Source organism: Cinclus cinclus, chromosome 9 (genome assembly GCF_963662255.1).
Source record: "Cinclus cinclus chromosome 9, bCinCin1.1, whole genome shotgun sequence".
In the NCBI taxonomy this organism is placed as follows: Eukaryota; Metazoa; Chordata; class Aves; order Passeriformes; family Cinclidae; genus Cinclus; species Cinclus cinclus.
The window spans coordinates 18,491,552-18,519,108 of NC_085054.1; the positions used below are offsets into that span (position 1 = coordinate 18,491,552).

The window sequence follows — 27,557 nt, forward strand, 5'->3', positions numbered from 1 at the left end:
TGAATGTTTCATTTCACTGCCACATTTGCAAGTCACAGCATAAAGCTCTCTTATATTTCACTCTCACCTTTGAAACACCCATTTGATTTTTCAAATGAGTTTTGGCTGAATCTTGAGAATTTTTTTTTTTTTTTTTGCATGTGAGTCCCCAGGGGGGAGGCTTTCTGGCTCATCACTTTGAAAATATAGATTTTCTAAGATGCATCAACAGAATTTCTATTGATTGGCTTCTTCGCAAAATAATGTAGAACACCACATTAACAAATAATATTAGCTATGGTAAAATGTAGATAGCAACAGCAAATACAGTGGTGGGAAAAGAAGGAAATAAGGGCACAGTGCATAACAGTAGAGTGCAAGCTATGGCAAAGGGCCCTGGCATAAAAGCAGAACCATTGCACCCTCTGAGGGAGAAGGAGTGATGCAGGAAGCCAAATGTTACGTTGCATGGGCTGAAATCTTAATTCCATTGATTGCCCTCAGTTGCAAACTGAGAAGCCACATTTCCATGCCACAGGTGGCATGCCTGTTTTTGCCATGATCTCTACAGACAGAAGAGATTTTGGCAGCCTGAAGATCATCTAGATTTCAGGAAAGCAGGGATGTGATGCTAGCAGGAACTGGCATGGCCATTAGTGTGAAACTAGCATTTTAAAATGTTAAAGGAAGCTGCCATTTTCTTCAGTCTGCATTTTTATCACAAGGGCTCCCAGGGCAGTGGAAAAGTGACACTAATGACTGGATCTTTCCAAGTTACATGCAGAAAGGAAACACAGTTTCTGTGAGAGGTGAGAACTTGAATGAAAGGAAGTGCTTGGAGGACAAGTATAAACCTCTAATCTCATCCTTTATCAGCAAAGGATCTAAGAGACCCTGTTCACTGAAATCTTTATAGGTTATTAAAAGCACCTGCCTCCAAAGAGCTGGAGGCTTACAGTGGTGAATGGGGAATAACCCTTTCTTCCACCTGAACCATTTACCCTGGAGGTAAAGAGACATAAGTAATTGCTCTCTATTAATTAATGGCCCTCTATTAATTAATGGTTTGGGCCAACCCAAACTTCTAAATAAATAAAAATCTTGGAGCTGACAAGTGGACGTGCAATACATTCCTCCAGTCTGACTCAGACAGTAAGACTCCAGAGGAATTAAGGCTATCAGTGGGATATGAGCTGTATAGATTAATGGTTTGGTTGATACTGCACAGGGAGAAAAGAAGTCAGGTTAAGATAAAAATAAGATATATAGTTAGTAGTAACCTACCTCCACAGTTCGTGCTCTCATCGATGCTGGAGGCTGGCAAGATCACTAAACAAAGAAAAGAAGATTGGAGAAAGTTGTCATTTTGCCACCCCTTTACTTCTTAAAGTAATTAAACCCTCTGTGCTCCAGACACGAGAAGGTGCTCATATGTTCTGCAGCAAGCTGAGAGTCTCTCTAAATTGAATTATAAGCTCATGGTTTGAAACACATGCAACAAAACCTCTCCAAAGATCTTACAATTACAGTACTGTTACCTGATCACTCTTTAGCTTCTTCAATTTAGGGAAAAGATGGTAGCTGAGAAAACCATGAAAGAGAATATCATTGCCTAGAGACCTCAGATTTTTAAGTCAGTGCACTGTAATCCAAAAAAAGAACATGTGGAAAGGCATTATTCAGTCTAGACCCATATCAGATATTTGCCTGAGAGATTCAATTTCCAGAAAGCACAGGGTGGAATATGCTGATGACCACCTGTCATCAACAGTGTTGCTCTGTTAGACCCCGGATTAATCTCCCACCTTTGCACCCCAGTTTTCTGCATCTGCCTCCCCTTAATTCTTTGCTCTTTTGGGATGCTTTTTAGATACCTGAAATCAATGACCTTCTGTTGCCCATATGCATACTGAGAACAGAGGCAATTTTTATAGCCCAGCCTAAGACAAACGATACAAGTTTAAAAGCTTCAATTCAGGTGAAGAAACACTAGTTATTTGTTACAGATCAAAGGAATTCTGTTTAAAAGAAATGTTAAGCTGCTTAAGGGAAAGCCATTTACCCTGTTCCTGCCACAACGGAATATATGATGTTTGTATATTTCCTTGTTTTTCCAGAATCATTCAAGCCCAATTTATAATAGAGAAAATCTTAGCCTAGTTTGACAGTCCAGGCATGAGCTGCTCTCCCGAATTGGCTCCCCCTGCTCTCCTGGATGGCACGGTACATACCAGGAATTTCATTGTACAGGCAGTCCTGGTACTGCGTGCTGTTTCCGATGCACTGGGAAGAATCAGGGCTGTGCACCTCGCAGTAGCGGCTGCGGTACTGGATGCCCTCTTCATTGCACAGGCTCCACTCTGACCACTCTGACCAGCCACCTGAAATCCAGGGTCAGGAAAACACACACACAGCATCACCAAGAAGGAAAAGGATGCTTTGTAGATACCAGACTTCTCCCATGCTGAAGGATCCTAGATCCTGGCCTAGGCTTCTCTCACACATCTATTCCGTGGATCCTTAGTGGACTTAATTTTCCCAGTGCAAGCATCACATTCTACTTGACAGGTTGTAGTTCTCTTAGTATGGACTAAACCAGCCCTCAGTAGAGCACTTCATGGAACAAAGTTGTCTAACAAGCTCTTGTATCAGCTCTCAGGTTTAAGACATACAGGGAGCAGGGAGGGTCAACATTGCACCAGGACCTCCAAGCTTTGATGTGACCTCCCAATGATACCTTAAGCAGCCAGCACAAATTACAACACTCACAGTTTTGCTGAGGTTCCTAAAGGCAGGAAGACTGCACTGCATCATAAATACACAAAGGTAGTTCAAAATCAGCACAGATCTAAACCCTATCCTCTAAGTTGTAGCACATGCTGATCTGTTGTCTGTGAAACAAAAAGGAAGGACTGTCCCTTCAGCAACTACAGATTGCTGCCTCAGGTCTCCTTTTGTTTGTCAGGTCAGCTTCCCTGTTGAAGAACCAAGCTCCTGCTTTTTCAGTTACTTGAAAGGGGTCAACCATTAGCAAAATTTTCCAGCACCAGAATGCCAGAGCAAATCCAGTGAACAGGCAGAGAAAGGGGTTGCACTGCAGTTAACACTGGGATGTCTCCTTATCCACTGGCTCAACAGACATCGAATAAATGACCAAAAAACTTGCAACCAGCAGTGTTTTTGATTTGTTTTTTAAATACTTTGCAGCTTTGCCTTGCTCCCAGCAGCAAGAAGCCAGCTGGAGCGGGGATGAGAAGCGGCTACCTTGGCAGGGGTGCGTGTTGCAGAGGGCCTCCTCGGTGTGCAGCCCGATGCAGATGTCCTCGCCGCTGGACGGAGCTGGGTTGGTGCAGGTCCGCGTGCGCTGGTAGTGCCCACCCCCACAGGTGGCTGAGCAGTGAGACCAGGGAGTCCAGCAGGACCACGAGCCTTTCACTGGAGGACATTCAAAAGCAAGCACAGACAGGTAGAGGCCATTGGTTACTCCTCTCACTGTGACAAAGATGGAGAGCTCCCATGTCTCACCTTGCACATCCACCCTGCCCACACTAGCTAGCAGCTTCCTACACCCCAGGACATTTGGGCCTGACAACAAGAACTTCACATCAAGAGAGGGTACAATTTCACTTCACTCTGTGGATGCAGAATGAAATCTATGCAGAAAAAGACTGCATCATAAAGTGCCAAAACCAGAAACTATTCCTTGTTGTAGTTATTAATATTCACTGAAATATCCTACTCCATTCTATTACTTTCCTTTTTCTAAACAGCATTGCTATTATTATTATTATTACTGCTACTACTACTTCAACTCTATGTTGTCTCCTGAAACCTCAAAGCAACAGCAGATGTACTTGGGACAAAAGTGCTGTAGCACTGAAGTGGAACTTATATAGCGCCTTTCCATGGAAGGCCCAAGTCCTCTAGAAAACAGAACTGAGCAGTTTTATTTATTGACCCTGCTCTTTGCAGGGGCATTGGACTAGGTCCTTTTAAAGGTCCTTTCCAACCCAAACCACTCTATGATCTAAGCATAACCCCATAAGAGGTTAATAATAAGACTAGGGAGGAACTTAAGTTCCCTGAATCCCCCATCCCCCACCCACTAAACTGCCTGGTTTGCAGGTCCACATGCCATTAATTCAGAAGATAATAACCTGATGACTTAGAGCAAAATAAACCCAGGATTTGTGTATACACATTGAGTGAGGCAGGGAAGAAGGGAGACACAGAGAAATAGTAATCATGCACTCAGAACAGATTGTAAAACATCAGTGTCCGAGGGGAGAAAACAGCACAGAAAAAGGGCACAGACATTAGTGAAAAGCCACTGAGAGCTTCCAAAATAGTACTAATAGCTGCCTTTATAGTGCTAGAGTTATTTCCTTTTTATAGGCCATAGAGTGCAATATTTGACACTCCTGCTATGCTCTTGCTGCACATTCTGATCATATCTGCATTTGAATTTTATCTTTGTATTGAATTTTAGAATCATAATGGTACTACTATAATAGAGCATTTTCAAGTGTAGGCCACAAACTGTATTGCCAGAGGTAGATAATTGCTGGAAAGAGGCAAGGTAATTTGTGTAAGATCACTTAAATTTAGTTTAGACAGTTATTACAGAGCAAGGAGAAGGATAAGTGAGAGAGAATACAGTAGTCAATGGTCTATTACTACTATTCTGGACCAGGAGTGCAACATAAACATGAGGACAAACTCGAAAACCAGGAAACCAGGCAAGAATACTCCCTGCTGGCTGTGCAGGAAATGGTAACTGATGTCAAGAGTAGATGCCCATCGCAAGAACAATACGTAAGCAGGAGAGGGGGAAGAAATAAGTGTTCACAAGAAGAACTGCCACATCAAGCATCTCTATACAGTATTAAGCCACATTTATTAAGCCTGCCTCCTCATCATGGAGCAGATGCACCATGATGCCCTCCACTGGACAGAGCATCAAACCTTCCTGAAGCAAAGGATTGCTACAAGCCACCATACTACTTCCTCTAGAGGATGTGGCTGTGTTACCCTCTGAGCCAAGGTGAAACCTAAGTCAGCACTAAAGATAATATACACAGATCATTACAATAGCTTTAAAAAACATAAGGAAAAATCCCCCAAATTAAAAAAAAAATTAAAAAGGCAGCTTAGAAATACTGATTTTGTGAATTTTGTTGTTGTTGCTCTACCAGTAAGATTTGGGAAAACACCTCTGAATTTCAAACAGGAAGATGATCATGGTTACCTGGGCAGGGGTGAGGATTGCAGTCTTGGTACTCCATCGCTGACCCCACACAGGGCAAGCCACCATTTTTAGGTTCAGGGTTTGTGCATGTTCTCTTCCTAATCCTAAAGCCCAGCTCACAGTCCCTGGAGCAGGAAGACCAGGCCCCCCAAAAGGACCAGCCCCCATTGATAATCCGTGCAGAGGTCTTACCAGTCTTGAGGAGGTCATCAACAAGAGCTTCAAGGAAAACAAATATGACATCACAAGATCACAAATTAATAATTTGTTGGGCTTTGAAAATGCGTTCAGCTCATGAATAAAATCAGGATCTATGTGCCCTACAGGATAGTTTCTGCTGAAAGCTCTTGACAAGAGTTGTTTTTTTTCACAGAGCTACAGCTAAGCTGGACAGAAAAAGAAATTTGTACCCATACAAATTGAGTCTGCTGGTAGCCTTGATAAATGACCCCCCTGGCCCGCAAATTGTGACAGTCCAGGCTGTGCCCTCAAGAGGCTGCCTTGCATCACAGCAGTCCTGCAGGAAACAACCTGAGAGACAGTGCACAAGGGGAGCTCCAGGAAGAAAGAAATGACACACTATTCCGAGAAGAGCTCTTCTCTACACCCTCATTACTCGCCTATTGTCTTTGGGGCAGCCTAGCAGGAACAAGAACAAATCTATACGCTGCCATAAGCACAGAGGTCATGACTGTATATCTGTGTCACAGGGCTGTCCCCATTCCTGCCACTCTGCAGTGACACCAGTCGTACATGTCGACTGCAGACACAGTCAGGGGCTTCTTGTTCCAAGAGTATCCCACTTCCCCCACCACACCCAGGCCTGCCCCACGGTCCCTCAGGGCTGGCAGGACGTACAGTCAGTGTCACACACTGCAGAGCCATCGTTGGGGCAGAACCGACTCTCAGTTTTCTTCCTCCCGAACTGCAGCTCGTGGGGGTCCGAGAGCTGCGCCCGGCACGTGTAGCGGAAGCGCTGCTCCTGGCGGGCACCGTTCTGGGTGATGTTGACAGGCATCCACGGTGTCCAGGGTGTGTTCCTGCGCACCTCCGGGCAGCTTTCCGGATTGCAGGTCTTGTATTCCTGCCAAGAAGGAAAATCACTCCCTCCTTACTTGTTAAACAGCAGCAGCCGAACTGGCAGAGGTTTATTTACACTTCAGAAAAAAAGAGGGTACTCTCTGGATCTCAAACAATCCCCATCCACCTTATCTGACCTTACAGGAACAAGTCAGTGCTGGGCATGGCACAAAATGTGGTGACTGTGGAAGCAGCGGTGGTGCATAGGTGGACCTCAAGGTTAAACTGCGCTTGCTATTTTTATGTCTCCCTTAGTTTTGTGTTCTTTGCTGACTCAAAGTCCTATGGGGCTTTGGCAGCTTGGTTCATTACGGGCAGGAGAATAATTCAGGCAACAGATAATAATAACAGCAAACAAGTTTTCTGCTCTGACCCTGACATCCTGTTCTCAGGTCAGCCTAGAGGAGCCTCAAGAGGACAAAATGCCAGTAAGGTTTATTCCGTGAAAGTTTATAATTTCATTTTTAATATGAATTTAGAGAAGATCTTTTTCAAGCTATTTTTGTTTGGTTGGCTTTTCAAAGTCTCTAGTGAAGGTCATGAACCATTTGCCATGCTTGGTCTAGAGCAGCCATTGACCACAGACAACATTCTGGCTGGCTGGGAATGGGGATTTGAGGCTTTTACAATTCTCATCACTAATGGGAGGAATTCCAGTGACAAACATTTGTGTTCTTGATTTAAAATAACTAAATAAACAACTCTTTTCTGGCAAAGGGGAAGAAAAGTAATGCTTCAGGACTTCATGATTTTAGTGTAAACACCAAACAGCTTGTGAAGAAATGGGAGGTTCCAGATGAAGTCTGCTTACACTGAAATGAAACCCACAAAACCAATTAAAACAGCTGCATGAAACAGCTGCCAGAACAGGAAAGGGAAAGTAAAGAGAGCAAATGAGGTGCTGAACCTGTTGTATACTCAAGTATGACAGTGCAGCTCATTTCTGATGTTGTGTGTGGCCTTGACTCAACAGATCATCCCTGGGAGTGGGACAGAAGTAAAGAACATGTACAGAGCTTTCAGGTAAAGGACTTGATATCAGCCTACAGAGGCCTAAGGAAGAACTCTGTACACCAGTCTGTCCCTGAATCTACCAGCCCTCTGTTTCCAAGTTCATTTCAGCGTCTGCTGCAGCAAAAACTGAGGACAGCATTTTCTTCTTGCTTGAGAAATAAAACCACAATGGAGAGAGAAGCTAAACACCCCATTCCTCAATACTACTGTCAATAGGTGTCCCTCATGCAATGTCAATAAATAATACATACCACAGCACAGCCTGGACATGTGTTTCCATTTTCACAGGACCTCTGCCTTGAATGAATCCCTCCTCCACAATTCACGCTACATTTATTCCAAGGTCCCCATGAAGACCAAAAAATCGGTAATGGACATGGACTGTTCTCATTACAGAATCTGAAAGAAGAAAGGGCATTGCTCAAAAAACTCCATGTCAGCACATCCCTCAGACACGAGAATGCACACTGCATTTGGACACAACTGATGCATGCACAGAGAGCCAGCAGAGGCTGACAAAACGTCAGATTAGCAATATTCCTGTCCATGGAGAGAAATGTAGCCTTTTTACCAAATGGGAGTGGTTTGAGCTATAGGGTGTGTCGTTGGAGCAAATGGAGATCAGGTTTTCTTAAGTGCTCTGTCTCAAAAGTTTTCCTCTAACACTGAGTCCACAAAAGAGCTCATAAACTGAAGCCCAAGTGTGACAAAGAGAGAGTGGATAGTAAATATTCTAAATGGGATGACTGGTGGGAGGACAATTCAACAGTGATCTTTCACTAATGGCAAGTGCTAAACACTTGACAATCTTCTCTTCACACAATCTGGCTTTTACTGCTGTCTCTACCTAACAAGCTAGAGCTTGCAACTGGATTCTGTATGCATCTAAAAGCAGGCCCTAAGTGAATGCTATTTCATGTTCTGTGTCCGAAGTAATTGTAATTTTGTTCAGCTTTTTAATCAATATTGTTCTCAAATTTTATCACATGGAACCACAACTGATTCAGAGGTAGTCTTTAAACCCAAAAAGGACCATTGTGAATGGACACAAATCACACTAAGCATTAAAATGTCTTGAAATATGGAAGTTAAATTAATTGCTCTTTTTATTCTGAGAAATGCAGAGACATATGTCTTAGTGACTACTCAAGGGACAAGCAACTGGTTATTGCCAAGTAGAGGTGGCCTTTAATGAAATGTCAGGCCTGGAAAGAAGTTGGGATGTCTTGAAGCATGTATTTCATGAGGGGCCAAGCTTGAAGAAGCGTTATAGTGCAGATGGCTCTGTAGGTTCAGAAAGCATCCAGTTTCAGTAATTTTGTGTGAAATTCTCATAGTTTAGAGGAGAGAAAAGATGTTTTTCTGGTACCATGCCCTGAAAAAACTCAATCTATGAGTTACCTTGAACTGCTTTTGCAGTATCAGTACAAGTAATAGAGACTTGGGAATGGTGCAACTGGCAGTGAAAGCTGCCACTCCAGGAACAGAGTTAACTGTGTCTATGAACTCTACAGTGCCAAGAGCAGGCCCAGCTTCTCCCTCCGGGGAGGAGGTCAGCCCTCTGTGTGGGACAGGAATACCTGTGAAGGTCTGAAGGAGTGGGAGCTGGGAGTGAGGGCAGCTCTGAAGTGTCTGATCACAGGCTCACAGTAAGTGCCCATGCACACAAACAGCCGCATTCCTCCCAGGCTCTGGGACTGCTTCCTCTCTGTGCATTGAGCCCAACTGCATTGAGCTGCCTTCCCAGCCACCACTTCCAGCTGCCAACATTACAACCACAGAAATGAACACATCATGAACAACCTTTACCTTTCCTCCCTGCTCTGTCCGACGCAGACCCTGCCCCCGTAGCGTGGAGCGGGGTTGCTGCAGGATCGCTGCCGGACTTGGAAGCCGATCCCACAGGAGGTGCTGCACGGGGCCCAGGAAGACCATGGTGTCCAAGCGCCATTTCTAGCAAAAAGGGTGAGAGATAACAGAGTATGGGAGCAGTGTTTAACCCATGGGAGAATAGATTATTCATTTCAATCAGACTTTGTATCAGGGGAGTTTTTAAAAGGGAGTTTCAAAAGTTCTTAGCAGTGCCTAACTTTCCTGTCTTTGAAGTGTCTAAGAATTGGAAAGGAGAACAACTAAGCCAATGCTGAATTATTTTGAAAATGTCTCCTAGGATTTACTGGACAGTAGTGTGGCTAGTGTTATTTTAATTGACTATTACCCTATCATCTTCCCCATGTATCATAACCCTGCTCTTCTGACCCAAAGGTTGATCCCAAAGTTGTATGTTCTGAACTCTTCTGCACAAAGAGTTCAGGTTTTGAGGATCATGAATGCCACTTGTGCTGAAGGATGTAAAAAACCTATCCTCTGCTAATTCAGTAGGTACTGAGGCTTTAAATCTTTTACAGCAACCACTGCCAGCTCCCATATTTTTATCACAAACCTCATAATATTTTTGTATTTTCTTAAAGCCTTCAGCATTGAATCCTATTAAGTGGAAATCTCAAGTTTCATTAAAAATAACAATAATTGCTTCTAGCTTTCATGGCAGACGTCACTGTAGTGTGACCTCAAATCTGTAGAAACCAGAGGCAATTAAGAGCTCAGAGGCAGGATCGAGTTTCATGGTTTAATGAGTGATCACATCTCTGCTGAACAGTGGTAACACAGCCTGAAGCCAGTGTGATGCAAAAACTCCTAGTTCACACCTCAGTGCTGGAGACATTGGCAAAGCTCCTGTGAGAGGCTGAGCACGTGCAGGTGCCTAAAACGCGTGCTTACACAGAAGCCAACGTTTTCATCTTTAAAATCTTGCATCTATTAGAGCTCACCTTCCTCTGATTTGGCAGCACTGGACCTTGAAGCAGGAGAGGAGGAAGCATATCTCATCTATTCTGTGCTGCAGGTTTCATTTCATATGGAGCCAGTGGTAATGCTCTGTCTTATAAAACTGCCTAATCTTGACACTTCAGTGCCTTAAGCCAAAAAATATCTTTTCTGGGGTGTGTTTTTTTATAAAGAAAAAACCTTTCTAAAAAGTCTAGTCAAAAAACAACTCAGGTGTTCTCTGACTCTTGAAAGCTAAGCTTGAAAACAGATGTTAATTTTCAAAGCATTTACTGAACTAATAACACTGCTGGCAAGAAATATATTCTGGCATAGCACCAATCAGGGCAGAGGATGAAAGTTAAAACCCACATTGCCCTTCACAGTTTTTGTATATTTTATCAACTCTTGCCTGTTCTTGGCAGCTTTATTTCAGAACTCTGTTAGATCTTTCCCCCTTCCTCTTCTTGTTCTCTCATCCCTCTCCCTCTCTCCCTTCCCGTCTACCACCCCAAACAAGGTCAAAGAACAAGAAATCCACTCACATAAAAATCCTACTATTCCATATTATTCTGCTATGTTTTAAGCAATCTACTACCTCCCCACTCTTTAATGATTATATGTAAAATCATGAAAAGAAAAAAAAATCACATGGAAGGCTGCTGTTACTGCTGCAAAAAGGGCAAGTGATTTCTACTAAAGAAATCCTCAAAAACCCCAACAATTCTCAATATCTACTTATGTTTCAAGATTTTTAACAGAAATAAGGAGACACCTTCCACTTTGAGATCTCCAGCTTTTTAATAGAACTCATCTTTAAACATCCTACTCCCTCTTTGCAGAAAGAAATCTCAATGACATATGAAGTCAATTAAAGGAAATTTGAGGGCTGAAGCGGATGTAGGATGACCAGATGTCCCTATTTTTCAAACCATACTGTTTTCGTATGTCTTAAGATTGAATAATCTGTTTTTCATCCCCTTCTTAGAAGCTGTTCCTGCCTCTTTTGCCATCAGAGCAGTGCTGATAAATCCATCCCACTGGCATGTTTTCCACTTGCCACTGACAGAAAAAGCCTGCTTGGGGAAGGCTTTGCTCAGCCCACAGTGGCAGCACAGGGTCAGGAATGACTGCACACCTTTTGGGCAACACAGCCTATAACGGGAAAGAGAGATGCCAATTAAAACATGAGTATTACTGAATTTTTGGTGCAAAGATCAGCACTGATCTCCAGGGATGAGTCAAGAGGCAGCTGTCCTTAATGGAATGAATGTTTATGGAGAAGATAAAGTAGATAAAAACTGTATTGACCCAATATTTACCAAAACCCTAGCTGCCCCCACCCTGATTAAATAGAGCTTACACTATTGCATCATCTTCCCTTGAGTCATGGCATGATGTAGGCTGAGGGTGGTGGGGTACCACTGACACAAACACCATGGCTATGTTTGGGCACCCTACAAGAGGACATTTAGCTTCCATACTGCCAAAGCTGAGCTTCAGGCTCTCGTGGGCAGGCAGCACTTCAGCACTGAACTGAGCTGCCTCTGCTGTTCCAGCGCCATCCCAGCAGCTGCCTCCTGCACCCGCTGGCTGCCAGAGGATGACGTGCTGCTCTCACCTGCCCAGCAGACAGCTGTGCTGCAGACAAGGTCACAGACTCACAGAACAAGGCAAACAAGCCCTGCCTGGAGCTAGGCTCAGCCCTGTCCTTACAAGCGTTGCTCTGAAGGAGCTCTGCTTGGTTTTGGCAATGTGGCCTTGGAACCCAAACTCTGAAAAATTATGAGCTTATTGATTTTTTTAGTCTGCTGTACAGCTGGCTGACAACTACCTCTGCCTTAGTCGCCTCCTCCTGATAGGTCACTACTCACTGTACAGCTGAGAGAAACCAAGGCATAGTGTAGTGTACATTAATTTGGGGCGCTCATCTTCCAAGAGCCTTGGCTGAGGGCCCTATGCTCAGAGTCCTTGGGCTTCTTCATTTTACACTGCCTTCAAACTGGACCTCCCACACCTCACTTTGGCTGGGATATAACATGGTCATAAGGAAAGAGCTAAGCTGTGGACAGACACAACTCTTGTTCCCTTAAGAAGCACAAAGACACTGAGGTACCTTGAACAATTTGCGACCTCAATCCTGGCCCCTTCACAGCTGCGACCTCCACAGCGAGGACGAGGGCTGTCACATGAACGTGACCTACACATACAGGAGCCTGTGCTGTCCCCATCTGAATGCTCACACAGTTGCCATGGGGACCAAGGCCCCAATCTTCCATTTGTTGTCAGGTTTTTCACCTAATTTTAAGAGGAAAAAAAGTCATTAATATCAAGTTTACGTTTCTGGAGACAGGCCCACAATAGAAATGCCAAACAAAGCTGCTGGGGGTTTAGGATGCATCTTAGATGGGAGCTGTCTGTGCTTGCGAGCAGGATTCAAAGCAGAAGGTTGTTTTCAGTCAATGCCACATCAATATTTACCCTCCAAATTCCACGCCGCATACCTAACATGTGCACACAGGCACCGAGCCGACCAGCCAGCACCACACCAGGAGGAAGCATCCATCTGCCACACCACACAACCACCACACGCCCTGTTCCACACTGCACAGCTTCAGCCTTTCAAGCAACACCATGGCTCGTACTGACTGACCCCACTCCATCATATTCCAGCCTCTGCAGGGCTTCCTGCAGAGTATTTTCCAAATTAGTGTTCACATTACCATAATGACCAGCTGAAGCTGGGGCCTCACTGAGTTCAGCCCTGTCTAAACCTGCAGTAAGAACTGTTTTCCTTTCTAAACTGAGCCGTAGCCTGAATGGTCATGTGGATGAAAAAGTGAAGGACATGATGGTGACTAGCACTAATTCTGAGTATCAAACAGTCACCTAAAGAGCAAGAATTCATCTTAAGACAATTAACAGAGCAGCCCATGCTGCTATCTGTTCCCTCTGCCCTTTTGCTTCATGCCCGCATAGTCCTGAACAGGCTGGGACTTGACAGCTTCCTGCATACTGAAAGGAAGGAAAAATACTGCAGTCCTGGCAGACCAAGAGCATGAGAAACAGAATTATTTCAGGGCAGGTGACAACCCTCCAGTAGACAGGGTGTCAGAGCTTTCTCTCCTGTGCCCTGTTTTAACTGGTGCTTCAAGGGGAGCCCTAAGCTGAGGGCTGGGGGACCAGGTTGCTGGGGCCCTTGTCCCCAAGGCTGTCTGGAAAGAATGTGTGCTACCTGCTTCTCCTGGAATCATTCTTGGCCACTACTGCATTCTTGTGCCCACCCCACCACTACTGCAAAATCCTGCAGCCCAAGACCATGTCTTGAAAGATCCCCTGAACACCCCTGTCCTGGCATTCCCTCTGCTACTGACTTGAGAAACATGATACAGAAAGGGATCGGCACTGGTCCTGCCTGTGTACAGCTACTCCCTTGTAACAGCACAGCACCATGATGTACATCGGCCCTGGTGGCTCCCTCCATGCTCCCCACCCCATGCCCCATCCCAAAGTGCCAGGCCTTGCAGGCAGGTGGCACAGATGGGGGCTGCCTGCAAACAGCTCGTGCCTGTGGGGTGACCCACGTGGTGGGGGGTGCTCAGCAGCTTTGCTAAAGCTGCTGGCAAAGGCAACACTGGATTTGGCCTCAGTGTTGCACACAATGAAGGGTGAAGGAAGGAAGAGGCTGGGCCCCTGGCAAGCAGCCCTGGCCCCAAATCTGAGCCAGCTACGCTGACAAACCTCACGGTGCCGTGCTTCCCTGAGCTCTGCTGCCAGCAGGATCAGTCTCTGGGCTGCCCCAGAGGGGGAATGATTGTTCCTGCTTTACAGGCAAGTAAACTGAGGCATAGAGGGGCTGTGAGCCTGCTCAGGAGCCATACAGGCAGCCAACCACAGCCATGGGAAGAGTGCTTTCCAGCACTCATCCTCTGAAACATGCACCTCTGTACTTATTCATCAAGATTGGCACTACGTTAAACACTCAGAATCTACCACTGGTGGGCTGTCATCTTCCCCTCTCACCCATCTACAGCAGCATCAAAAATATGCAGCAGTGGCATGGAAGCAATTTAGATCTGATACTGCACTCATCAGGCTGCAGCTGGGGGTTTCAGGCATCTGCTGTAAGCCTTTGTTTGCAATAGATTATCATGTAGTTGTAAAAATTTGCTCTGGGCTGCAGGTTACAAGGCAACATGCCCACATAGGAGATGACTGAGCTTTGTTGTTGTTGTTGAATTTGCTGTTTTAAACACTGTTTAAAAATCAATACAGTTTGGTTTCTAGAAGTTGGAGGGGGAGTCAAAATAAGTACTTTGAGATATTTAATACTAGATTTTTATCTCCTTTTCCCTCCTGCCTTACAAAAATCATAATCCAAATATTGGATCATTTCTTTTAATTTTTGAGCCAGAAAGCCTTGCTGATTCCAGCAGGGAGTTCTGTTCAGGAATCAATGGTATTATATGGCCCGTGGCATCAATTAAAAAAAAAAAAAAAAGCTAACAAATAATTATTGGCTCATAAGTGATACTGGGAAACAACCCAAAAATTAAACAAATAAGCAACCAGAACAAAAATGCTGAGATTTGTAAACATGTCACACTGTGAGTGTGGGAAGTTTTTACACTTAAGAAATTACATATGGATTATTATTCCATCTTTAAATTCACAAAAATATCTTCAAAAGGGCAAACTTGGGAAGTGGGATAAAAACCCATAGGCACTGATCTTTTTCAGGAATACCTTTACAAAGCAAGTCCTTTGAAGCCTACACAGTGCCCATCAGACAGAGAGGACATCTTTAAAAACACATCTAATCAAATGCCCTTCTCTCACCTGACAATATTGCCAAGTCTGGAATTCTTGTCTTTTATAAACTGCCATATTCACACCAAAGGCCTCACCTTTTTTATTTCTTCCTTGTAGAATCTGCAAGTTCAAGTGCAGGATCTAAAAATTCAGACTGACCATTTCTAATCCCTGCTACCAGGATATTTTCCATGTTTATTCTGATAATACAGTTAAGACTGGAAGCATTCCTTGTTCTTTCAATTCATGTATTATCTTAGGATTCAGATATCAACTGCTTATAATTTTGCCAAGCTTTAATTACTTAATCTGGAAGTTTCCATGTTAGCCGTTTGATGAAAGCTGAAAATTCTTGCAAAGTTTCAAAGTCCTTAATAATTTATAAAATCAAATCTAGAGGAAAGGACAGTCCATAAGTAGCAATATTTTCCTTGGAATAAACTAGCGTTCAGAGCAAGGAACTGAACTTTTTGTTGTAAAACCTTTTTTTGCAATTCCCATGAAAAGCCATTCAAAACTGCCCGGGCTACAAAATCCTTGGGACATGGGAAAAAATCATTTTTCAGAGATTTATAGATCTTAATCCCAGCACCCAAAGACTTTTCTGTGCATTGGAGATACTTCAGTGTGGGCCAGAGCAGGATCAACCTGGGCACTGTAGCTCTGAGCAGCTGAGTCCACATGAATTGACAGCAGGGTACAAGACACCCTAAAACAGAGTGGGGAAACTTCCACTGATTAGCAAGTAAATGAGGCAGCATGGAACAGATGCAATATGACTAAGATAGGGGTTTCCTGGAAACACAGAATGGGACTGGGGTGAAAACCTGAAGGGAAGATAATTGTTTGGCTCAGGAAAAGGAGGACAGTATATTTTACTGGGAATTCTCAATTCCTGACTTGCCAACCATCCTCAGTAGTGACACCATGAGCTTGGCTAATTGTTTGTTAGCTAAAGCTAAAGTTCCGTTCCTGACAGGAAGGATATCAGGAAGATATCACAAAATAGGACATGTCTGTTTTTCTAAAATCAAAGTGTACCTCACTCCCTTCTCCCAGGCTTCACTCCCTTCTCCCAAGAAAGCACATACAATCCTGTATCAGGAGTCTGATAAAGCATGGGCACATACATAGAAGAGCAGCTTAGCTTGTGGAATTTGTGTGCTACCATTTCTCAGTGTTAAAATGGTTTACACTGCAACCTCAGTAATGAACCCTTAGGAGATTCTGGATGTTATCTAGTAATAACATATAGGAACTGTTACCCAATGTATTATGTTAACACTGCATGATTAAGCCTCTGTCTAAAGTCCCATAATACAAAAGCTGTAGAGTGGGAATCTGTGGCACAATGTAGTGCTGTATAAAGATGTTCAGACTAGCTCTGAACAAGCCTGTTTGCACAAGAGCAGCAGTCAAGTTGTGTTAGTGTTGTGGTTGACTCACACAAATGCCTGGCCCATGTAGGATATAATTCAATAATATACCAGTTCTGGCTTTAAAAGATGCTAAATGCCAGTCCCTCAGCTGTGCCAGGACATCTGTTTGTGGACTAGGGTGCAGAAGAACTCACTGACATTAGCTGGATTAAGAAAAGTTTATTTGGGAGGGGTGCTTTTAATCTACACCATTTTACACTCGACTGTGATCTCACATACAGCTGTACTAGCACAGCTGGTGCTCAGCCCAGAAAAGTAGGGTGGGAAAAGCCAGGACTTCTTATGACAGTAACTCATCCAACGAAACTCACAGACAGGTCTTTTGCAGGAATGAAGTTTGGCATTGGGTCATTACATTCCCCTTCCCTTTCAGTGCTCATCTGCACATGCTATTCTAGACCCTTGCTTCTGTTGACCATGACCTTTGCATGACCATGACCTGCACTGAATACAAGGAAATACTTGGATATTGCTGATGTAGGTGCTTAAATGAGCCATCTCACTCCATGCCAGTGTGAATTCGTTCCAGTGAGTGGCAGGGGTTAAAGAAAAAGAAAACACTTGCATGTGGATTTTAAACAGCTGGGCAGCCTGTGGGTCAAAGAGCACAAGGCTGATACATGTAACAGAATAGGATCATCTACACAGAAAATAATTTACAATGGAATGTTAAAACAAATGTAAAACTAGCACACCAAGAACAGCCAGAACTCCTGAATATTCTGTGCTGGATTTTTATGACCTTGAAACAGTGATCTGGAGTAGTTTGTTCCCTAGTGTGCACCACAGCAGACATGTTCAAACTAGAGGATTAACACCTCACACACCTATCAACAGACACAGGCATTAAGCAGGACGAGATAACAGCGCGGGCAATCAAGAAGCACTGTATCCCAGTTCAACACAGGAGGGTTATAAACACACAAGCCTCTGAATCCAGCAGTGAAAAACTTAAGCCTGCCAAGCTGAGGATGGATTGAAGTAATGACTAATATTTCCTGGGAACATATCTGAGGAGCAAGGAAGATAAGGGGAATAAACATCCCAGCACCTCCAGACAGAAATAGCATACTGAAGATATAACCCATCCAGTCCTCTCTTCCTATCTACTGGACTTAGCAGTATTAACATGCTAATTGACGTTAGATAATAACAATGAACATTAATGACAATTTCTCCTCCACCCTCAATTCATTTAACAAGACTGGCTTTTCCTCCCCAGCCAGCTTGCAGGTACAGTTCAAGCAGCAGGAATTATACTCAGCCAGACAGCTTCTGGGGATCACAGCCAGGAGCTGGATTTTGCTGCCAGAGAAGGATGGGTGGCTGGAAAGGGAGCTGGAGAGTCAACTCCATCTGATTCAAGAAGAGACACTTCTATATGCATCTCTTGGAGACCAGGAAAAAAGGCCAGGCAAAAAGGCCATCGCCTTTCAATATCATGTAGATTTGATCTCAGGTCTGCTGGAGTCAGATTAGAACAGCCAGACCTCTTCAGTCTGCCACACACTCACCTTCCCTTTTCCCTTCTACACATACGCACATCAGTATATATAAAATATTTCCACTCCTTCCACTTACTGGGCACTCAGTAATATTTTGGGTCCAGAGGCTCATGTTGGAGCTGTCCTCAATGGTGGTACACTGCTTCTGCTTGCTATCCCAGCCACAGTAAGGGTCTCTGGCTCCCAGGCATTCCCTGCATGTGCAAAGACAAAAGATAAAACCCCTTTAAGACTGTCTAGCTCTAAAGACATGTATTCAAGTATAGTCCTCTTATATGATAGCTGTCAACCACACCGAGGCTCAGCAGAAGAAATAATTTCTTTAAGCAGAGGTTTACCTGCTTGGAAGGGGGACAAATGAATCAGAGGGTGATAGGACACAAAACAAATATCACTCATAGAAGCTGTAGATTAAAAATAAGTTAACTTTTCTTCAAGGCCTAGGGAAAGAAAATTGCTTTACAAATTTTAGTCAAAGAACACTTGTCATTGAGATATCTTTGTGCCTCAATGTAATCACACAGCAGGCCAAATCTCACACAAAGCAACTTCTGTGGCTATGTTTTCTGACACTGTGTCCATCCAAAGGGGTTAGACAAGCAGAATTAGCCAATGGACCTGTAATAAAGGCTTTCTATTAGTCGTGGTCTTTGCTGGAACAATGGTTTCATTTATAATCCCAGCATCAAGATGTCAGTTTGGAAAAGTCACAGCAGAACATTATTTCTAAGCTTTTGACTGCTTTGAACACTGCCGTATTCATTTTTCTCCTGAATCCATATTTACAGTCCAAGTGTACGTTCCCAAAATGTGAGCTGCTAAAGAAAAATATCTAGGGCTGTTGCTGCCACTGAGCAGAGATCAGTCACAGACGTAGTCTGTACCACTAACATTCAGCTCTATTGGTAATTCCCACGAGTTGCTTTCAATTTGTTAATTTTCATTAAGAAAACATAAAGGTACAAGCCAAATCATGCATGTATAAGTGAAAGACAATGAGAGGACTAAAATGAAAAAGATTCACAACACTATTTTTAATCCCTATTATCCATTCTCTTCTATAAAACAAAAGGCTGATAAGATCTTTCAAAAAATCCTAAATTATTTGAAAACTGCCAATTAGACAGCAGCAAGGGACCAAGGGGAAAGATTCAGTTCAAGAAGCTAAACAGGAGAGTAATAAAATGTATTTTAAGGCAAGGTATCAGTATGATTAATGAAACATTAAAAAAAAAACCACAAAAACTCAAATGCAATGAGATCTGAACTCTTCCCTCCCAGAAATCTTTGAAATCCTATTAGCCTATAACCAGCTGCAAATGAAAAAACAAGTCCCTCACCCACAGCTCAAAACACTCTATTAGTCTGTACTGACTCTACAGTGATTTGTCCCAAAGAAAACCCCAGATTTTTTTGATGTCTGGTACCCATTGCTCTCTCTATACATATCTGTACACAGACACATTTGTATTTTAATTATAAGTTTCCAGTTTCTTCCGCTCCTACATTTCCTTTGCTAAAGATTTCACACACAGAGTTGTAAGGAATGTAACTACTTTTTCATGTTTTAGGAAGGTAGTTACAATGACTGTCTCTACTGTATTTTTCCTTCAGTTGCTTCAGTACACCCAAGGAAAAGGCAAAGATGATTTTACCCTGGCCCCAGGCAACAGAACATCAAATATTTACCGAGAAAATGACTTGGAATTCTCAGTCCAAGGACACAGAAGGGACATGTGCTGCTTTGCTCATTACTTTGGCTAAAGACTCCTGTCCTGCCGTTTTGGCGACCTGCACCACCCTCACCCACAAAGTGGGTACATCCAGAGCTGCCTTTGCTGTCCTGCAGCCCCTCAGCAAGGGCAGCACCCAGTTCAATACAGAACAGACCCTGGGGCATCTGCCCACACTCTTGACAACTTGGCACCAGGAGGAAAATGTGCAGTTTCTAAAAAGTAGAAAAAGAGAAGCAGTGGAGGGGAGGGAGGGGGATGAGGCCCTGCTTTTCACCACAGAGCCTTTTGGTCAGGCTTTCAGACCCTGACACCGCATACACTATTGTTTCCAATTGCATGAAGCCATTTCACTGGGCACCCAGTGAGCTGAGAGAGTTCATTGTAATTCGTAACAGGGAAGGCTGTTGCGAGCATCACCCTATTATGATACACATTTTCTCTGAATTTAATTTATAGGAAAACATGTGCTGCATAAATTCAGGAAATAATCTCCATATGTTCTGTGCTGCAGCCTTCAGCCACTCCACAGGCTGCAGCACACACAAGTTAGGCACTGACCACTTTTCTGGCATTACCATAATATATGTCATGGAGCTAATGTGCTGCTCTTGGCCAGAGCTCTCAATGAATCACAGCCTGCACTCTCCTGCCACTGCCATGACCCCCATCAGGAACCCAGCAGCACAGCCACCAGTGGGTCCTGGTGATGGGCTCTGGGAAATGCCTGGCACAGCACAGGTCCTGGTGATGGGCTCTGGGAATTGCCTGGCACAGCACTTGTTGGCTGGGAGCTGCAGCCAATACTCATTACACCCTCGGCATCCGGGGTGTAATGAGTTCCCACCCAGCCTGGGCTCTGTTGGGCTGTCAAAACACACACTATGTAATTTAACAACCATCACAGCCCAGGACTTCTCATCTCATGGCAGGCCCTCAAAACCATTTGAAATCTTAAAACAAAATAGCTATGCTGTCTGCCTCCCTTCAGGACTCAGAGCACACTCATCTGCCTCAACTCTGGTGAGAAACCTATTATATCAGCTGACAGCAGTACACTTAGAGGTGAGGAGAAATGTATTTACTTACACAAAATTTAGCCCATTTTCCCCCTTTTTAAGCAGGAAAAGCATTACAATATATGTAATGCAAGAAAATGACATTTCTGGCAAATTCTTCCAGTGAACACTTCAAAAGTCACTTTAATTTATATCCTTACAATATCTTTAGAATATATATATATCCCTATTTATGTCATTAAAAGATAAAACCACATCAGCAAACACATACCAAAAGACAAATATATGCAAGCACACATGCCTACCCAAATCAAAACGCTTCAGAAGTACACTGTCATTCTTAGTAGATCAGGCACCATGGTGTGGAAAGTGCTAAGATACATTTCCCTGTGCTCATAACACAAAATAAATTGAAATGTTTACATGTAAATACCATTTTGTATTATGATACTGCTGAAAAATCTCAGAGGCCACAGGGCCTGCAGTCTTGCAGGGCAGTATGTAAACACTGTGAAATAAGGTACAAAGGAAAGGAGTTTACATACAACAATGAAATTCTGATGTTTCAAAGGCAATGGGATTCTGCTGCTGGCTCAGTTGCCCAGATTTTATATTGTATATAAAGGGAACATTTCACTTAAGTCTCCTCAGCTGAAGGCTGGGAATACCTCAAGGAACTAATGAGACACTATCCTGTTGTCTCCCACCTCAATTCCCAGGGGTAGAGGGAGCCTATTATCCCAGAAGTCTACCTGAGCATAGCAGGTTAACACTGACTCGTTTGCTGCTAATGACTTAGTTAATGAAATCCTACAAAGTGGGATGCTTGTGAACGTAAAATCATGATGAAACCACATGGCCCACAAACTCAGTTTCCCTCGGCCATCTAGTAATCTCACATTCAGCAAGGACTTGGAACCTCCTTATAGATATCTAACAGGTTGGATTTATTTTGACAGGGCATTACTATCAATAGTGATGCATTTTAATTCATGGCCTCACAATAAATGTCTTGTGCGAGGCATAAAGGCATACACTGAAATGTTCAATTGAAAAACAATTCCATTTGTGTCTCCTATTCAAGGCGGTTTTTTTCTTCAGTTCCTCATTCTCACTTACAAGGGTCATTTGCATGAAAATAAGATCTTGCTCGTAAGAGCTCACCTGCTGCCTGCTGTTTGGAGCTGTAAACCTCCCAGTTGTTGTTGCAATCATTTCTACAGCAGTGATCAGGGATAACACAAAGGATTAAGACTCTGCAAGAGCAACACTCTTCACAATCCACTAAAGTCAAGGGAAACTCTTACCTCTGACTCAAAAGAGTTTTTACATGCTCTTTGATAGCTGGTGTGCTTAGCCTTCACTAATGGTATGGGCTGTAAAAAGGCTTCCAGTGTGCTGATGCTGCCCAAGATCCCTTTTTTTGTAATGTCCTGAATGACATCCTCTTTCAGAATCTTCATTAAAGCTTAAAAGATCTGCATTTCAAAAGTTTTTCATTCCCACTTTAATTTTCTCTGGATCTAGACAACCTCATCTTTTGGTCATTTTCTCCTGAGAGCTAAAACTTTAGACTGAATAATAAATGAATCATCAAATCAATGGAACCAGACCCAAGAGGTTAGGTTTTGACAGACCAAAGGAAAGAAGGAATTACTATAGCCTCTTTCCATTCTTACTACCAGACAGAAGACACATAAAAATGCCATTTTGTACCAAGAGCCACAAAACTAATTTGAAATATTCACAACTAAGAACTCTGCTCCTTTCATCCTCCAAGCTGTGCTTACTCTCCTATTTTCATTTCCTGTCTCTCATTTAACTTTTTATCACTCCTTCTTTATGAGTAATAGCAAATAGAAATGGAATGGCAGGATGTGATGATGCGCAGAGGCAGGGCTCTAGACCCAAAAGCTGAGAAGTTGCTTCCCAAACTGTGTTTGCTCACAGAACCCTGTCACTGCACCAGGACACAGTTCTGCATTTTCGCTCATGAGCTTGAAACATGCAGTGCAGGTCCTGCTTGTCAGGGAGACACAAGAACTGTCTCCGTACCTGGTCGTTTAGACCCCACGGGCATCACCAGTCAGTCCATCAGAGGCACATCCACTGGTGCAGTCAAACATTTATAACCCTGAGCCTGCAAGGCACTAAGCAATGCTCAGCATCCATGCTCAACACCTCAGGAGCATGGGCAGCACTGGAGTGCCCCTTGCTCTTTTGGGAAACACGATCTCCAATAAGAATTCCAATTCCACACTGGCTTGTTGCTCTCTTAGAATGGTTACCTGCAAGGCAACAGCCTTTTGCAAGCAATAAAGCAATAAAGCAATAAAATAATGTGTTAGTTGTAAGCATGAGGCTGTGTTTGGCAGACAGGAATTTCTTGACAAGGTTAGCTTACTGTCCCATTGCTAGCAACCTGCAGAGGGGATGAACTAAACAAATAACCATATTAGCTTCCAGCCAACCAAATCATAATTACTGACAACCTCAATAATCCATGCAAGGAAGAGCGAACCTCTGTCTTCCCTAAAATCAGATGGCATGAAAAGAGAAGAATGAGAACCAAAAGGATGATTGTGGTTGAAGAAAATAAGATTATAAAGGGGGGAAAAGCACCAGACATTCTAACAATCCCTCTAATTTTGATAACTTTAAAAATTCAAACTGCAGAAATGAGTTACAAATCCATTATCTTTCCCCATGAGCAGAGAAGCCAAGTGGAATGAGCTGCTGGTCAAGTAGCAGCTTCATTTCTCAGTTGGTGAATGTAACATATTCCATGCCAGGTATTGCTTCCCTTTCCTCAAGACTGGTAGCCACATAATACATAAGAAATTCACAGGGCTATTTGTGGAGCAGGGCGCTGCTTGGGAAAAGCATTCTAGAGCTCACAGGTACCACCACTGTGAGGGGTGCAGTTGATGTTAATCTGGGCATACAAGGTTTGGTATTTTGGCACATGGTATTGGATGCAGAGGCAGAGAAGATGAAGTGTGCATGTGTCATTTATCACCCACACATGCTTAGCATCAGAGATTGCTGCTTTGCACATGATTTGTTTTGAATGCATAAATTAAAGCCATGGTGTAAAACAACCTCCAAAACTGAAGTCCATTTATGAGTCAAACACATGTTACTTATTAAAAAAACCCAGTGCACCGACAAAGGATTTTTCACAGGCAGCTTCATCTCATTTTCTTTTCCACATCAGGGACCTGGGCTTGCTAGAGTTCACCTTCTGGGCTCCCATTTTCAATATCACTTTAATCGATTGAGGTTTATAGATTATGGCCTCGCAGAAGCTACACAACTATTCAATTTCTTACTTTCTGACATCCCATTCCATCATCTTATAGCAGCAGTGACTTCTTTATTGGATAGGAATTTATTTTTATTTTTAAAGCTGTGAAATAAAACAACATTCCATTTATTCAAACATGAAGATTAATGACATCTCTGATTAAATCTAGATTTATGTTTACATTAGTAAAACAGATTAGTAAAAAAAAAAAAAGGAGTGTTCCTTCATGAACACTTTTAGAAACTCTTGTCACTGTGCCAAACAAAACTGACCTCTAATAATAACAAAAGTACAGAGGGTCTCTGACTACTAGTGACAGGATCATTCATCCACGAGAAAACTCAGATACTATTGAAGTCCTAATGAAAGGAACAGCCAGAAGGAATTCCTGAATGTGGGGCATATTTGTCTGGGTTGCGAAGCACCACCGTTTCCAAGCCTCAGCAGGCTTTTGAGCCTTAAGAAGACATGCTCCCCAGGGCTGCCATATGGGAAGAGGCAGAGGGGACCAGGCATCCTTTTGGAAAGGCAGCTTGGGCAAATCAGTGCACTCAAGTGTTGCTCCTTGTCTCTGCCCTGTGTCAGTCAGTGTCTGGAGGCAGCTGTCAGATTCAAACGTGCTCTGCTCCTGTGCTTCTGCTCTGTGGTTGCAGATCTGAGACCTCTGTGAGAACATGGCAAATTGCTGTACTTCGGTGGTGTGGGTGGAGACAGGCAAAGAGTGGCTTAGGAAAGAGCAAATCCACTGCAAGGGACACAGACAGGTGCTGTATGTAGCCTCTGCAAGAAGCTGATGATTTAAGAACACAAGTTACACTAAAATGGGAACTTAGGATGGGAAAGAAAATTGCTAAGGCAGAAAACTTAGAAAGCAGTGTGAACGATGATAAAGAAACCTGAAAATAGCCTACAGTTGTCACCTAGGCTGCACAAAGTAATCCATATTCAAGCAGCTCCTTTGTGAAACTTGGATTTTGTTAAGATCTGGGTAATTATTTTTTGCTCAACAAGATGCAGATTAAACTAGATAGAGCCTTTGTAGATTAATGTATCTTGGAAAAGTCAAATAAATATTAGACCATTCGTTACAGCCTGAGGATCAAACACATCTCCTTCTTATGCAGGGATATTTTAACACTGCATAAGGGGCAAAATGGTCTTGCTACATACTGTCCAGTGCTTCTTCCCATGTAACTATAATAACACCATCAAACATTGTTCATTCCCCTTTTTAACAAGAGAACATCACTTAAGTAAATGGATATTCTTGAAATCCAGCTTTACCTTTTGCAAACTGGAGTGTTCCCACAGTTCTACAATACTTGGGTATTTCGATAGAAGATACCAGACTGTACAATATTATATTTTTCTATAACCCATACATATTTTATGTATTTATATGTACTTAAATTTTAAACTTGAACCATCAAAACCAAATTTGCTCTGACTCCAGATACTTCCTCTTCCCCAAACAGGTAAAACAGTACATCTCCTGATAAAAAGTTAATGATACATCAGTAGCAATACATTAATTCAGTATTAATATTGGACACATTTGTGTTTTACCCTGAAAATTCTGCCTGAAGCTTGAGACATGAAGAAAAACAGCCATAGCAGCAGTTAGACTGTGGACCCTTTCATCAGGAGCCACATTACTGAATGTGACCATTGCTTAGAATACAAATTGTATGACATAATAGTAGCAAATGGCAAGAATTGACAGATGTAATGGGTATATGCCCTGGGGCTTGCTGGTAGCTTTAGTTATTAATCTTGTTTGTACAACAACAGCATCAATGTCATCCTAACATAACATATTCCAAGAAAACTACATGCTTTCCTGTCAGTTGCCACTGTGTTGAAAGTAATTTCACACAGCCCACCTAGCAGGCATCAGATGGTAATGACTTTTAGACAGCATTGATCTGAGCTGGCCTAAAGCCAACCTCCTAGAGGTAAAAGGATCCATACACTAAACTGTTCCTAAGTCATGTTGGCAGGATGCTTTAAAAATAGGGAGCAAACAAAAGCCTTGGCATGTTCAACCTATGTCCTCCCTCTTGGCAAGCCCAAAATGAATTGGCAGCCTAGCCATGATAGGAAGGAGACAAAAGGAAGTGAGTCCTGAAATCAGCTGATTTTGTTTGGCTTCTTCTGAAGTGACCTTCATCTGTTTCAGCAATTGTATTACTCTGGACTCCAGCTACTGCTAAATTCCCCTTCTGTTCACTCAGGGGCATTTACAGATTTCAGAACTAAAAGTGAGAACCTAAAAGTGTACAGGCTGTTTAAAATTAATGTAACACATGTCATAGGTTTGAGCATTTAGTAGAAATGAGAAAAACAATAATAATTCATCTGGTTGGAAGCAGAGCCCCTTCCTATTTTGTATCCTCTCTCTTTTTCAGCAACACACGTACCAGAAATCTCAGCACAGGCTTATACCTCAAACTCAGCCTCTTGCTGGCTCCCCTGCTGGCCCCGAACTGCATTTCTCTCCCCACTGTTATTTGTGATTCCTTCATACTTAAATGCCATCTACAAAGTATGCTATTTTCTTTCTTTCATGCCATTAAAGATAATGTCAAATAAAATGAAACTGAAAACCAATCTCTCTGGCATCTTACAGGAAACATGTCCCAGCTCACTACCTCACTGCTTATCCTTGTCTGCTTTTTATTTCCAATTTCAGACACATCCCATTCTGAGACCATTTAAGTGAAGCTCTTTGACTGCTATTTTGAAAGCCATATTCCTTAGACCTTGCCATCCCTTCAAACCTTAGAGGTCCATATCCTGCAAATAGTATGGATGCACTTAACTTTACATATATAAACAGCTGCATTAAAGAAAATGGGAGTAATTGCCTGCTACAGCAGATGCAAATGTGTTGTCAGGATAGAGAAAATGGTATAATTTTGTACTTCTATTTAAAGAACACAGATCCATTTCATCTACAACCTTCATTCTTTCCAAGAGTTTTAGTGATCACGGTTCTGTTTGATGTCTTCATTCTCTGTCAGTGGGAGTCTTGCTATTTTCTTAAATGCAACCAGAATGTCAAACCAGATGTTTAAGTGATTTATTCTGATATATTATTGGATACTGTGGATGACAAAATATTGGGCTAAGCACTCTCCTTTCTGCCTATGAAGTCTTCCAAAGCCTTTCAGCATTGCTGGTGATACAATAATTAGCTAATTCCCTTAATAGTGGAGAGGCCGTATCAGCCAGAACAGATGGAAATTAATGATTAAGCTTTATCACAACATTTTTGTAGTCTGTTACCTTTCCTTTTGCCTCTATTTTTAAACGGCTATTCAATGTGCTGATTTTTTTTTTTAAACTCTCAGGAAGAAGATCTTCAAATCAAAATCTGGGCCAGATTTTCAACAGTCTCAGCTAAGAAAAAGGTGTTGGATTTTCAAGATCTTTGATGAACAATCTGGCCATTAGCATCACCTCAGCGATCTGCTGGGTGCTGGGCTCCACTGAACAAGTGTCTCTGTTATTCCCTCTGCTATATTTTTAAATATCTTTCTTTTTACCTCTTTGTCCTTCAAGGAACTCTCATCATTCTGATGAAGAAGTCAGA

At 42.8% G+C, this 27,557-nt stretch overlaps 1 protein-coding gene across 1 annotated transcript in view; it reads right to left on the reverse strand.

Annotated features, from left to right (window-relative positions):
* SEMA5B (semaphorin 5B) overlaps positions 1-27,557 on the reverse strand; it is a 127,813-nt gene that overhangs the window by 19,290 nt on the left and 80,966 nt on the right. The window contains exons 11-19 of the mRNA XM_062498291.1: positions 17,980-18,097; positions 12,264-12,445; positions 9,131-9,274; positions 7,573-7,720; positions 6,086-6,311; positions 5,228-5,446; positions 3,244-3,414; positions 2,211-2,360; positions 1,264-1,308 (exon numbers count right to left, since the gene is read on the reverse strand). Of these exons, the coding sequence (XP_062354275.1) occupies positions 1,264-1,308; positions 2,211-2,360; positions 3,244-3,414; positions 5,228-5,446; positions 6,086-6,311; positions 7,573-7,720; positions 9,131-9,274; positions 12,264-12,445; positions 17,980-18,097 (1,403 nt within the window). The remainder of the gene's footprint in view (positions 1-1,263; positions 1,309-2,210; positions 2,361-3,243; positions 3,415-5,227; positions 5,447-6,085; positions 6,312-7,572; positions 7,721-9,130; positions 9,275-12,263; positions 12,446-17,979; positions 18,098-27,557) is intronic.